This window comes from Calonectris borealis, chromosome 13, assembly GCF_964195595.1.
Source record: "Calonectris borealis chromosome 13, bCalBor7.hap1.2, whole genome shotgun sequence".
Classification (NCBI taxonomy): domain Eukaryota; kingdom Metazoa; phylum Chordata; class Aves; order Procellariiformes; family Procellariidae; genus Calonectris; species Calonectris borealis.
In genome coordinates this window covers 16,306,069-16,319,495 of record NC_134324.1, presented here as the reverse complement: position 1 = coordinate 16,319,495, position 13,427 = coordinate 16,306,069, and the positions used below count along the sequence as shown (strand labels likewise).

Genomic DNA, 13,427 nt, shown 5'->3' with positions numbered 1-13,427 from the left:
CCCAGCCCAGGTAGTCATTCAAACCCGAGTCGGGTTTGACTGCATAACGCTGGTGGTCCTGCATTTAGCACAGGCGCAAGTGAAGGATCTATGTGCGCCATAGATCGACGCCGAGTTATCGGTTATCAGCCACATGGATTCAGAATCAGCCAAAAGCCTGTGTTAAAAACTAAGCGGTGCCGACTCGTATCAGAAAGGGTTTAACTCCGTGTTGACACTAATTTTGTTGGCGGCTGCATAGGCGGCAGCTGATCTTATGCCATGTAATCACTGCACAGGAATAATCCTTTCTAAATGATGGGCTCCCACCCAGAGACTCAGCCTGCGCGTAGTGACACGTGGCCATTTGGAGCTGTGTTTGAGTGGCTCCCGGTGCTGGGGACAATTCCTGCAGAGCAGGCGACACGAGCAAGGCTCCTCAATCAGAAGAGTGGCTCTGTGGAGAAGAGGAGCTCAAAATGTTCTTGTTTTTCCTGTTATCTTCCTTTCTTGCCTCAAATTCCCTGGCGGGGCTCTACAGCATGTCACGCTCCTGTTTGCAGCAATTCTGCAAGCGCTCTGACCGCACTGCCTGACGCGGGACAACCTCGCAAAAATGTGTATGCGCCGGAGCAAGGGACTTTTGAATGCAAACTGGCTGCCCAAAAAGTAACTGCAGGGCCCTGAAGAAACGTGACTTTTCATTGCGACTTACATAGATCAAAGAATACTTAGCTATGCAAACACAACTAATACATAAATAGAAAAAGCTGTTTTTGGTTCAAGCGGCAGGTTTATAGTGTGTGTCTAATGACACAGAGAACAATGGACAGTGAGTTAACACAGCTAACCTAGTACTCTATAAACCAATTTCAGGCGGGACTGATACCGCATGTTGCTGAGCAAATATTAACTCAACGGTGTGAAGCGGGCTGGGTGCTGGTGCTGCTGTGCTTCGGGGCTGCTGTGGGGTCGGCCCCTTCAGGGGGTCCTCACCAGGGCCCCTGGGACCCCCGGTGCTCTGTCCGCTGCCAGCACTGGGGTAGACTGCGGGGGAGGCTGTCTGGAGGAGGGTCACCCACTGCGATGGGAGGTGATGGAGGGGGGTGATCCACCCTTCCTGGGAGTGATCCCGGGGGTCACCCACTGCGATGGGAGGTGATGGAGGGGGGTGATCCACCCTTCCTGGGAGTGATCCCGGGGGTCACCCATCGCCCCTGAGAGGTGATGTCAGGAGGAACCACTTCTGAGAGGTGATCCGGCTGGGCGACCCACCGCATCCCGCCGGGGAAGCAACCTAGGGTGGTGACCCACTGCCCTGGGAGGCGACCCGGCGAGGGGGACCCCTCGGTGCCGCCCCCCGCCCCCGCCGTCGGGACCCCCGTGGCTGCAGCGCTCGGCACCCCCCGCGGGGTCCCCGCTCCGGCGCCGGCTGCGGGGGGGTGCGGCGGGGCCGGGGACTCCCGGCGGGGCTCCCGCGGCGGGCGGGCGGGGGGGGGGGCGTGCCGCGGCGGGGGCGGCCCCGCTCCTCCCCCGTGGGCGGTGGCGGCGGCGGGGCCGCGCGATTTTAGGCGGCGGCGGCGGCGGCGGGGCCGGGCCGTGCCGGGATGTCGTTGGGGGCCGCACTGCTGGCGCTGGCCGCGCTGTTGTGCGCCGCCCCGCCGCCGGGTCCCCGTGGAGCGGCGGCGATGGCGGTGTGGACCGCCTGGCTGAACGTGTCGTGGGAGGACGGCGGGGACCACAACCGGAGCGGCTGGGAGGCGAGCGAGAGCGGCCTGTACGGGCAGGACTCGCCGCTGCAGGCGGCCGCGGGGGTGCTGGTGCTGCCCGACGGCCGCGACTCCTTCAACGCCTGCAGCGCCCGCACCAACTTCAGCGGGGCCCCGGCGCCCGGCGGCGGCTCCCCGAGCTGGCTCGCCCTCATCCAGCGCGGCGGCGGCTGCTCCTTCGCCGACAAGATCCGTGTGGCCACGGAGCGCGGCGCCGCCGCCGCCGTCATCTACAACTACCGCGGCACCGGCAACGACGTGCTGCCCATGTCCCACCACGGTGAGCCGCCGCCGGCGTGCTGGGAGGGGGGGAGCCTCGGGAAGAGAAGGGCCCCGGCGCCGGGAGCTGCCCCTTCCCGCTCCTCGGTAGGGTGCGAGGACAGGGCACGGCTTGGGGTAACCCAAGTAAGAGCTCAGTAAGAGGCGGGAATTTCTTTCTGACTCTCCTGCACAAGAAGAGTTTCTGCCTGGACTAGCCGGTCCTGTTCAAGGCGCTGCTGTTGTTGATTTTTCTCTGATTAATGAGTAACGATGTCTGATAGCTGAGGCTGCTATTGTGGGCTGAGGGCGAGCAGGCGGCTGCCTGAGCTTTCTGGCCTGGGTGGGCTGGGCACTGGCTGCAGGTGTGTGTGGGGTGAAGGTGGGAATAGCGTCTCCAGTTTGTTTGGGTTCCTAGCAGGACCAGGTAGCTGCCCAGGGCTGATGGATGCTGGGTTTTTTAAAGCCTGTGAAGTCTATGGAGTAGATTTGGGCCCTGAAATAGGCAGGGTTTCCACACTCAGGCACAGTTTTTCCCCACGTCCTGCACACTAACCAGCTCAGAAATAGGCAGAGTATGAGACTCTTCCATAGGTAACTTTTCACCAGCAAAATGCCCCTTCCAATGCAAATGGCTAAACCCCTTTAAAGGTTGTTTCCATTTTGCAGAGGCTGATGACAGAGCCTGTCTTCTCTCACTATAGAAAGCCTCCTACTTGCCAGCAGTGTTTTTTTCTTTTCCCCCGAACTGCCCATCTTTCAAATGAAGAATGCAATTTGGCTGTATTTCAGGCTAGTGTTTCCTAAGGAACAGCCCTGGGCTGAAAGCTGTGTAACTGCCTCCTGGTGACAGCACGAGCGGGTGCCCCGTCTGCGGTGGGGCAGGGTGAGCTGCCTTTGGTGGCTCTGTCCAGCCCTCGGCCGTTGGATTGATGTGCACGCACCTCACGGGTGCGTTGGTATTCTGCTCAGTGGCACGGCTTTGGGAAGCCACATCTTCTGGAGAGAAATACAACAGTGAAAATGAATAGTGAGTCTTAAAGCTTTGACTGGTTTGAAAAATAATTATATCCTTGCAGCACCCCTCTGACAAGGGGTGGAGAGGATTTCTGTCAGCAGTGGAGGTAAGTGCTCTGGTGAGACAAGGAAACAGTAGCTGCCTCTGGAGGTTTGTTGAATGCAATCTTAATGAGCTGTATGACTGTCTGGACTCTGCTTTGAGAATTAAAACATACAATCTGGATGGGCTCTGGCCTTTCTGAGGCAGAGCTTTCTTATGTAAATCACCTCCTGGCAAATGCTATTGAGATCTGGCTATCGCTGGGCAAGTTCCTCCTGCTGAACTAACAGTAGCATCCCTGCCCTGAGCCCTGTTCACTGTGTGCCTGCCTAATCCTGCTGCTCCTTTGGCACTGCTGACCTGGGTAGGTCACTGCTGAACCTGTTCTTGAGGGGAAGGTATATGTGCTCCTGCCCCCTCCTCCACCCTGGCCGCCGGGAGACCTACAGCATCTTAATCTTGCTAGGAGCTGCCTCCTGAAATAAGCCATCTGCTCTCTGCAGGGTCTGCTCCAAGAGGAGCTCCCTCCTTTCCCATGCTGTCTCTAAGCTTTCTGCTGAGGGATTTATGTCAGAGTGGCTCTAGCTGTCCTGATTATCCTGCATGATGGCTTGTGGGCTCGAGGGCATGTTGAAACTTCCCAGCTGAACTGCAGACAAACAGGACAGGGACTTCTTGGAGAGGACGGCTTCTGTCAAACCGCTTATTTCATCTGCGTGACTCCTCCTTGCCATGTCCTAGCACAATTACTGGGCTGAGCTTGTTGCTGCTGTTGCTTTTATTCCTTGCCATTGTTTTAGTCCCTCACTTTCTCTCCCCTTCCACCCTCCCTTTTCTTCCTCTCTGGACTTGAGTTATCTTTTTATATTGTCGCGGTTATCCGTGAGTTGTGGTTCTCACCTCTTCCCACACCGATGCTCTTCCTTCTGCTCACGGGGCTTTGGTGGCACGCTGGGCTTGGGCCACCCCTGCCCTGTGCCCCTGCTGGGAGCCAACGCTGACAAACATTGCAGGCTTTCAACACAGCATGGCCCAGAGGAAGCAAGCTACAAGTAATCGGCCTCATTCGTTTTGCCAAGTGCAGGGTATTCCGTGTGTAACGCTGATGTGGCGTAGTGTTGTAGGTTGAACTCAAACTGAAGAGCTAAGAGCTGGTCTTATTGCCCTTTGCTGAACTGTGCTTTGGGATGGGTTTCCTTTTCTGGCTTCCAGTGGTGGCACTGGATGCTCTAACTCTTCTGGAGACAGTAGTGAAGGTAGCCCTGCTCATTAAAGAACAGTTTTTGTGCAACTACAACTCCCGCCGTTGCTGTAATGGCTGTAGCTGTGCTAACGGTGACTTCACAATCTGGGTTTCCTAATTGGCTTCATTTCTGCTTTAACTGGGCCATCATATGCTGTCAAGTGAAACTAAACAGGGCCGAGCACTTCCTCCAAGCTGAGGCAGTGGGAAGCAGCAGGAGGTGGCTTTGCTGGGGCGAGGGGGATCTAAGCCTCAGGGCTTTCCCACCTCCCGACGTGCCTGGGGTAGCAGCTCCTCCTGCGAGCGCTGCAGCGGTGCCGAGGGCTCTCCTCTCCGCAGCGGGGCATGGGAGCTGTCATCGGCCTGGCAGAGAAGGAAGATCCCTGTGGGTGGGCTTTGATAAAATGCGTGGCACAACCTGCTTTTCTCTGCAGAACTTTGGTAGCAATAGAACACAAAGTTATTAACAGAAGCTTATCTAAAAGTACAGTGTGCCTTTTTCTGGGGCTGTCAAACTGGGCTTTTGAAGCAACTTTCTTCTTTAGACTTAAATGTGCCTGTACTTGACAGCAGTGTTTGTCCTGGTCTGCTTCCAGAGACTTCTTTTCTTATAATCATCATGTTTAGTCTGATGAATTCTTTATTGCTTATATCAGTGCTCTGTGTGGAAATTTTTTGGTGTGCCAACTTAAAAAAACCAAACAAACAAAATCCAAAACAAACCCCAACCCCCCAAAACAAAGAAAAAAACCACCCAAACAAAACCAAAAAAACCAAACCACTCTAGCAATAAAAACAACACAATGCAATAAGTAGCCAAATCAGATATGATCAAATCCTGCCTAATCCTCTCTAACACACAGCATGTCAAGGATTTAATGGAGTCCAAAGTAATATTTACTTTGTACTTATAAGCACAAAACCATATCAATTAGCAAACTTGCGTTTTAATTTTGCTCATTTTAAGAAGATGGTACCGCTCTGTGGCAGGCTGAGCAGGGTTTCAAAGTACAGTTCTGTGTGCAATCTATATTGACCTTCTGAAAAAGACATTTGACTGGAGAAAACCAGCAGTATGTGGGGAAATCGTGCACGACAAGGGTTGGTTTGTTTTAAAGGTGGACCTTGACTTAAGATAGAACCGGGCTGTTAGGTGGCTTTGGTGTCAGGGTATGGTGGTAACCACGGAAAGTGTTCTTTGGTGTTAACTATTTCCCTGCAGCGGGTAAAGAAGGATTCTTTGCAGGTTAGAAAGCTATTGTGATAATTTTGTTTGGTTTCTCTCGTGTTGTGTAACTCTAGCCTTGAGAAGCACATCACCTGATCTGCAGAAGGCTTATGCTGGGGGAACACAGCTAAATAATTCTGGCTAAAACAGTAACAGCGTGTCTCAGGCTAACAAGATCTGGTTCAAGTGTAAACTTGCATCAATGGGTGAAAGGAGAAGGAAAGGTTAAATATGTAGCACCGCCGCTTAACTTGTTCTGCAGGAATTTCACTGAGGTGAAGGCTAATCTCCATACGCTTAGAGGAAATAGTGTATGGCAAAAGTGTATAATTGTGCTCTGCTCCAACTTTGTGTGAGACATGATCTTTAGAAACAAGCTAAAACTTTGCCATGATATTAAAAGGCTGATGTGACCTGTAAAACCGTTCCTGTTAAAGATTGAGACAGAACAGTAATCCCAAAGCAGGATGTGCTGATGCTTTGTAAATGTTGTGTAAACAAATACACATTTGTTCACTTCGCAGTGAGTGAAGGCTTGCGCTGAGCACATCCGAGGTGCAGAATGAGGATGCAAGGTCTAATGAATGACACTTGCCCTCCCATGTTCCCTGGCCACAGCCAGGTCAGGCTCTGCAGATTATTTAGCCCTTCCTACCAGCAATTCGTTATTGAGAAGGAACTTGAGAAGGATCCACTGTGCCTGGATCATATTCGCAGTCTGTAGTGCCTGGAGTTTGTAGCGCTTTGAATCTGAGAATAGCTATTTGATGTGTATGTGCTGCAACTTTGTCTTTATGTGCTCAATTCAGTTCTCCTGGCTGCCTGGTTTAGAGTAAATTAACGTCACAGCTATAGTGGCATTCAGATAACGGAGTGTGGTACATGGAGTCTGGCTGATGGCCCTGATCTCCCACCTGCAGGGTATGGTGGGGGTGCGATAGTGAGTTGGGGTTGCCCACAGCACAGAGGTCTGAGAGCAAATATGAGAAGCAGGATGGACTAATTGATGCTACTGGCAACTTCTGATCCCTGCCCTTGCTCTTTTTGGCCTAATTTAGGTACCTCTGTGCCATGGAAAACTGCAGGGTAGGCACCAACCCTTAAATAGCCTGGAATAGGACTGTGAAGTGCCCTTGCTCTTTGGGTTTACTGGGCTGCTGAAATGTGAAAGGATGAATTAAAATCCTGAGTGAAGGTGTGATAGCAGAGGCTTCATTGTGTGGGACATACGGCCCTAAAACAATGACGGTGCTTGTTTGCCTGCAGTCTTGAATGTGCCAGTGAGCAAACAGCGGTCGGGCTCAGCACTGTTCCCCACTGTATCAAATGTGACCCGTCGCCTTTCTGCAGACAGATGCCTTCTGGTTTACACCGTGCTGACTTACACTATTTTATCATTAGCTTTCTCAAACTTACTTGTTTCCAGTGAGCACTTAGCTGCTACCAGTATGTTGAGAGCAAGGGATATTAGCTGTGAGCTCAATCTCATTTGAAGAGGGTGAGCAGTGTATTTACTAAATCAAAACTGCTGAAAGCTGTTGAGTAAATTCACCGAAGAATTTTCATTAGGGAATGTTGATCGCTGAGTCTCCAGAGGGTTTTAGATGCTGTTTGCTAGATTGAAAGATGATACTTTACTCTTGAAAGTGCCACTGACCAACAGCATGTGAAGAGAGCTGTCCTGCAGATCTCATTCATCTCGGTGCCCTTAATAAGCGCACTGTCTTGGCTGCTGTTTTAAAGGATGTTTTTGTGTTCTAAAGGTTCTAAGATTTAGGGCCTGGCAGCATCTACATAAGTCTTAAAGGCTCAGAAGGGGTGGAGTGGGGGTGGGGGGAGAAAAAAGGCTGGTAATTGTTGGGTTCACTTGGCAAATAATAACTTTTAACGCTATTTAAATAGAGTGCAGGTTGGTTTCCACCTCCAGTATTCCCTGGGGACCCATGGAAACTCATGTCATGTAAAACTACATTTGGTCTTGATGTGCTCCTTTAGACACCCAGTCTGTTTGGTAAAAGTTTCCCCACACTTCCTAGTGTGGAAGTCTTCCTTATCCACAGTAACTGTTGGGTGACTGACCTGGAGGCCAACCTCACCAAAGAGTCTCCCTAGACAAACATGGGTGGTAGTTCCCGAGCAGTGTAGTCCCATGAATAAACGTAGTGTTGGTGAGGAGCGTATGGTGGTATGTGTTTCCATGCTGTGGGCATGAATTCTCCAAAATAGGCTTCTCTTCTTCCTGCTCTTCTGTCCTCACCATGCTGAGGATCTTCTAAGGCCCTCTCTCATCTTTAAATTTTTCTGTAATGCTCCTCCCCCCTCCCCCCCTTTTTTTAAATTTTCTTTTTGAAGCTCTGGCTATTGCTTCCTACTCCTGAGTACTCCTGCCAATTTTTGCAACTTTCTCAAGTGTCTTGCCGTTGAATGTTTACCTCTGTAGTTTGAAAGACTTGTACGTTGAGGAGGAAGAGATCAGACATAGCGCCAGATGCCAAGTAAAGCAAGCTGAAAGCAAGCTGATTTCACTAAGCTTAGGTGACAGTGTGAGCAAGAAGACCGTTCCGTCAAAAAGCTGGGGTCATAAGGGGCTGGTGCTTTAAATAACTGCAAAGTATTTTGCAGAAGTGAGGAATTCTTTTATCTTGGTGCCAGGTAATGTTTGGGGTGGAAAGCATGCAGAGCAGGAGAAGGGGGAGGGATAAGCCTACCTACATATCAACTTATCCAGGCTTAAATTGGTCCTGGAACTATGAGTTCAGTCACCCTCCCCTCTTGCAAAGGGGAGAGCTTATCGCAGGGCAATAAAGGCGTGAGGATGATGTTTCCTCTGACAGGGTCTTCGATGGAGGATGAGTGCTGGGATAGGTTGCTGCTCGGTCAGATCTGCATTCCTGATAAGACTTGGCCTCGTGCTGCTTGGTCAGATCTGCATTCCTGATAAGACTTGGCCTCGTGCATGTGGATGAGAGCAGTCATTACTTTTTTTTTGTCAACGTTGTACCACTGATGAGAGCAGAGCTAGTGTGCAGGCATCCGGTTTCATAGTACTTCTCTGAGGCCGGGTATAGCCCTCGCGTCCGTAGCGTGTTGCCGAGACACAATGGCTTTTGTGCGCAGCGCTGGCCTCTCATCTGAGGTGAATTACATCATGTCCGTAATATCGGCTCAGTCTGTGTACGCCGTTAATATATTTTCCCTTCTACTGTAACAGATAACAGTAAACTTGTACCAGCCTGTTCGATAACCACCAGAAATCCCCTGTTTCTTACTATTTAAATACAGTGAGATAGGCAATATTCAAAATGTTATGTCTTACTTTTTTTTTTTAAACCTGAAAGACAGTATATTAAATATTATTCTTACATGCCTAAAGAGCCAGGTGTGCTAATCTGGTAGGAAATTGTTGGAGAGTCAACTGACGGGGTCTTTCATGTTAAAGTACAGGAGATGGCTTGATCTCCTAATGCCTTTTTGCTGATGTTGGGGGTTGGAGGGATGCCAGGGGAATACTACTAGCTGCTTTGACTAAGGTTGAAGGCACAGCTAGTGCTGATCTTCTGTGCTGCAAGCACCGTATCGCATAGATAAAAGCAAAGATCCAGCCACCATCTGGTGAAGGCCAGGGTTTGTATTTCATCTTCCTAAAGAGTCTTCAGATAGTGATTCTGCTGTGGTTAAGGAGAGCCTATCCTTTCCTTGAGAATTCAAACTCTAAAGTCTGCTTTTTGCTCTTCTTTTTGCATGTGAAGCAATCAAAATCAAAAGTAATTTCTTCCATTCTGCTATTTCTGAGCATGTGCCTTACATGGTGGTCAGCTGGGGCTTTCTATAGCTGCAGAAAGGGGGTGTAATGGGTTATTGCTGTGGTACTTTGAGCAGTTCTCGTGTGACTGCATTCTTTGAAGACGTCTCTGCAAGATCATGCAAGATCTTTAAAAATAAAATCCTTCATCCTGTAGTAGTTCTCTGGCAGAACTTACTCAGCTGTAGCAGAATGCCTTGCAGCCTTTAATCTGTTAATAATTGCATCCTTCATTTCTCAGTCCTCTTAAAGCATTCAGAGAAAACAGTTCATTGGTTGTCTGCTGAATTGCTGTTTAATTCCTTTGTAAAACAAAAAAAGGTGATCCTTCTTTTTTAAAAAAATAAAATTCTTAGTTTACCTGGACTCACTCTACCACTGTGATATTAAAGAATTTCCAATCAGCTAGTCATAGCTAGCCTGGCAGAAAATCCCTTCTACACTGGGAAAGACAATGTTTAACTTTCAGATAGAATTACTGTACTGTTTCCTTTCCTTCCCCTTCCAGTGACTTCTGTGAAACTGTTTCTCTTCAATATTAAAAGCCCAGTAGAATCCTAAGGAAAATTTAGTGTTGGTTGGGTATTAAGTTAAAATATTGTTGATACCACCAAGACCAAGGACTGTTTGCAGCTAAACCCGAGTGAAGCGTTCAGCAAGCCGTGGGGTGAGCTGTGCTGGTTTCGGGGGAGAGGAAGCCGCGGCGGTGCCACGGCAGATGCGTTGGTTGCACAAGGCGCGCTCTGGACAAAGTGAAATAATACTGGCAAAACTCTGGGTGCTTAATTTCACCCTGCTTAAAGATGATGCAAAACTTTGAACTTTCAGAAAGGGGGGGAAAAAATTACGGAATCTGAAATGTTGGAGCTTGTGTGCGGCACGCTAGCTTTTTCCTTGTTCTGAAATAACTTGCCTACTTATGTTTTATACCTTCTTTCTCAAATACGCCTGCAAAACTATCGCCTTCCTCAAATGTTTTCACCAAATTATGTTGTGGCTAGGTCCAATCCCAAAGGGGAAAGGGTCCCATCAAGCTGTTTTACAGCCTGTAAACGGTGATAGAGACATTACAGGGGTTTGGCTTTTGCTATCTGAGAAAATAAAGATCTATAGAATTTTCCCCAGGTTACACTAAGGCCTTTAAACTGAAATGAAAGGGTCTTTCATGACTTAACTGAAACTGGTTGGTTTAAAGCAAATTTAAACAATGCAAAACAGTTCCAGTGCTTGAATGAGCTGAGAAACCAATTTCAAGTAAGGCTAGAGGAGCTGACTTGGAGCTGGAGTTCTTGAGTTGGCTTCCATGACATGCAGAGCTGTCAAACAGCTGGAAGTTAATTATTCACTGCAAAAACCTTTGCCAGGGCCTCACAAGAATTGGAAGAAACATACATGGTGTTTGTTAATGTCACCTCTGTATTGTACAGAGAAAATGTTAAATACTTCTCTTAGATTGAATTCATGTTCTCTGTGGTGTTAGGTGGGGTAGCGTAGTAGAGGAGAGGAAAGTGTATAAAGATGGCAAGTTTCGTAACGGAATTTTTTGCTTAAGTTTTGAAGGCACATGATGTTTTCTGTTAGGTACTAATATATTAGATCTTAAAATGGGCTGCACCAGAAAATAGCCTACAGTTGTAAAGCTGGTGTTGTGGTTAGCAGTCTGAGCCAGTTGGTTTTCTTGGTTATGAAACTCAAGCAGTGAATAAGAAACGTGGTATTACAATAAAGATTCCTTAAATTCAAATGCTGAAAGAGGTTTCCTTAAAACTAAACTTGTTTTCTGGCAGTTAATGAGCTGGGGAACTTAAATATGACCTTCATAACTTGAGGGGGTTTTGCTAACATAGCAGAGATTTAAATTACTGGAGGTGCTCTATTTCTTCCCTTTTCTAGGTTGTGCTTCAGTTTTGTGAAATACACAACGCAAAAGCTACATTAAATTAACACAGGGGCAAAGTTTTCTTTTTTCTAATATCTGGAAGAAAAGGCAAAGATCTGAAAGTACAACAGCAAAGTTTGACTTCAGACTGGTTGGAGCTCTGAGGAGGAGCAGCATGCACAAAAAGGCCCATTTCCTCCTCTTGAGCTGGCTGCTGCATGTAGAGTGGTTTCAACTTGTAGGAGCCAGCACCAGAGCATCCAGGAGGCAGGATTTTACCCTGGAAAACACACTGCTGTAGCAACACCCTGCTCTCCTCAGGGAAGATTTACTTACCAGGGCTGTCTCAGAAGGAATAGTTGCTGTGAAAGCAGCAATGGGTGAAGCTTAGGCAGTGCCATGTTCTTGTTCTGATGCTCTCATGCACTGAGTGGCTCGACTGCAAGGCTGGAGATGCAGGACACTAGGGATAAATTTTAATTATGGTTAAGGTAGCATTCAACTTTCATCCCAGGTGAGGAAATCTGCCTGTTACATTTACACATAGCTAGCGGCTGTGCTCCTGGGGGGCTGATGGGGCCTGCCCATGCTCCCCAGTACCACAGACTTCAAGTCAAGACCACAAGCAAGCTCAGCGTCACCATCGCAGAGTCTCTTATGGGCAGAACTTTCCTGTAAGTCTGCATGCTGTGGCTGTGGTGTCTGGGCTTTTAAGTCTTACTCTACTGTATTTATTCCACCTGGAGTGCTAGTGTAGCTCCCTTCTAAAGTTTTATTTTCTCTTTCTGTGTTATAGAAAGGCTTTAACAGTAGTGAGTTTTGGGGGTTGGGCAGAAAGCCTGCAGTGATGTAGCCTCTAATTACTGCAAAACCCGGTGCATTCCTTAATCTCTGAATCTCCTTGACACTTTGTGAACTCCAGACCACCTGGAAGCTGTACTGTAACTACCTGAGAGGGTGGACAACTTCAACAGGTCCCAACAGAGAAGTGAGAAAGGAATGCTCATTACTGAATATTAATACTCAATATCTATGGAAACCCAGTTCCCTTTTCATTTAAAAAAAAAAAAAAGAAGAAATTTCACTGTAACACCCAGAGAAACCTACTTGTAGTGTTTCTAGAAGTTGTAATTGTAATATGCCTGGGAAGGAGATCGTTCCTCTAAGTTGCTAGGGCTTCTCATTCCTTTACTTGCATGGGGGAGGAAGGAAAAAAGATCAGGCAAGTCTGAAAATCCCACCTCCTGTGGGAATTGGCTTGCAGCTTTGTTCACCCTGAACACACTGTGGCAGCTCTTCTGAGCTGCTTCTCTGGGGAGAGAGTTTATGATGATAGCCGTGCAAGATACGGAGACCATGGAGGCATCAACACTGTGCGCTAGCATGGATCTGCAATGCAAGTGTTGCCTTGAGGTATGCCATGGAGTCCCACCATACTTGGCAATGGCACATAAGGACCTACTCGTCTGGGATTTAGTCATATGCAATGGCTCAAAGAGCTGAGTTCTGGTTATCCTGTACATTCGGTATACTTAATCTGAATCAGGTAAGCAATTTGCCATACCTTATTTTGAAGCAGGGGATTTGGTTGGTCCCAAGATCTAATCCTTGCCTCGATGTGCTTTAATGCATGAACAGATTGTGATTTTTAACTAAAAATGGCTGCTATTAAGGCATTGATTAGGTTACATTGCAGTCTGCTAAATATTGTGGGGTGACCCTTCTCCAGGATCTACAACTTGCTTGGTTCAAAATAGACTTATCTGTAGCACACACAAGAGTAGCACTGGATTACAATAATCCCCTTAATTAGTGTGAAAAAGCAGGTGTTTACTGTGCAAAAGTTAATACTCCCAGTTCTGTGCACCTCTTGCACATTGCATTTTTCTACTGAATTGTCAAACCTATAACTTCATGTTTGCAGGGAGCAGAAGTGCAATGGCAGAACAAGTGAAGTCTTTGCAGGGCAGAGTTTAATATAGGTATTTATATTGGTATAAATAGATGCAGCTCCACTCTGCATCTAAGTAAACCTGATACAGGAAGGTAAAACCTTGATCGCAGTCATGCACTGTCCTTGTGTGCCAAATGTGCTTGTGTCCCAGTTCTTCCCCCGCCCCAACAAACCATTTAAGTTCTTGTGCTTCATCTGTGCCAACCCGTATCTGCAAAACAGCATCCTTCAGATTTTGACCAGCGTGCTGCCTTA

At 48.2% G+C, this 13,427-nt stretch overlaps 1 protein-coding gene and 1 long non-coding RNA gene across 2 annotated transcripts in view; one reads left to right on the top strand and one right to left on the bottom strand.

Moving 5' to 3' along the window:
- The first annotated feature begins 1,570 nt into the window (after window positions 1-1,570).
- Window positions 1,571-13,427, top strand: part of RNF128 (ring finger protein 128) — a 29,751-nt gene continuing 17,894 nt past the window's right edge. The window contains exon 1 of the mRNA XM_075162306.1: window positions 1,571-2,028. Coding sequence (XP_075018407.1) covers window positions 1,587-2,028 — 442 coding nt within the window. The 5' untranslated portion in view covers window positions 1,571-1,586. The remainder of the gene's footprint in view (window positions 2,029-13,427) is intronic.
- LOC142087741 (uncharacterized) overlaps window positions 8,453-13,427 on the bottom strand; it is a 28,538-nt gene continuing 23,563 nt past the window's right edge. The window contains exons 2-3 of the long non-coding RNA XR_012675578.1: window positions 11,555-11,681; window positions 8,453-9,369 (exon numbers count right to left, since the gene is read on the bottom strand). This is a non-coding gene — a long non-coding RNA (uncharacterized LOC142087741). The remainder of the gene's footprint in view (window positions 9,370-11,554; window positions 11,682-13,427) is intronic.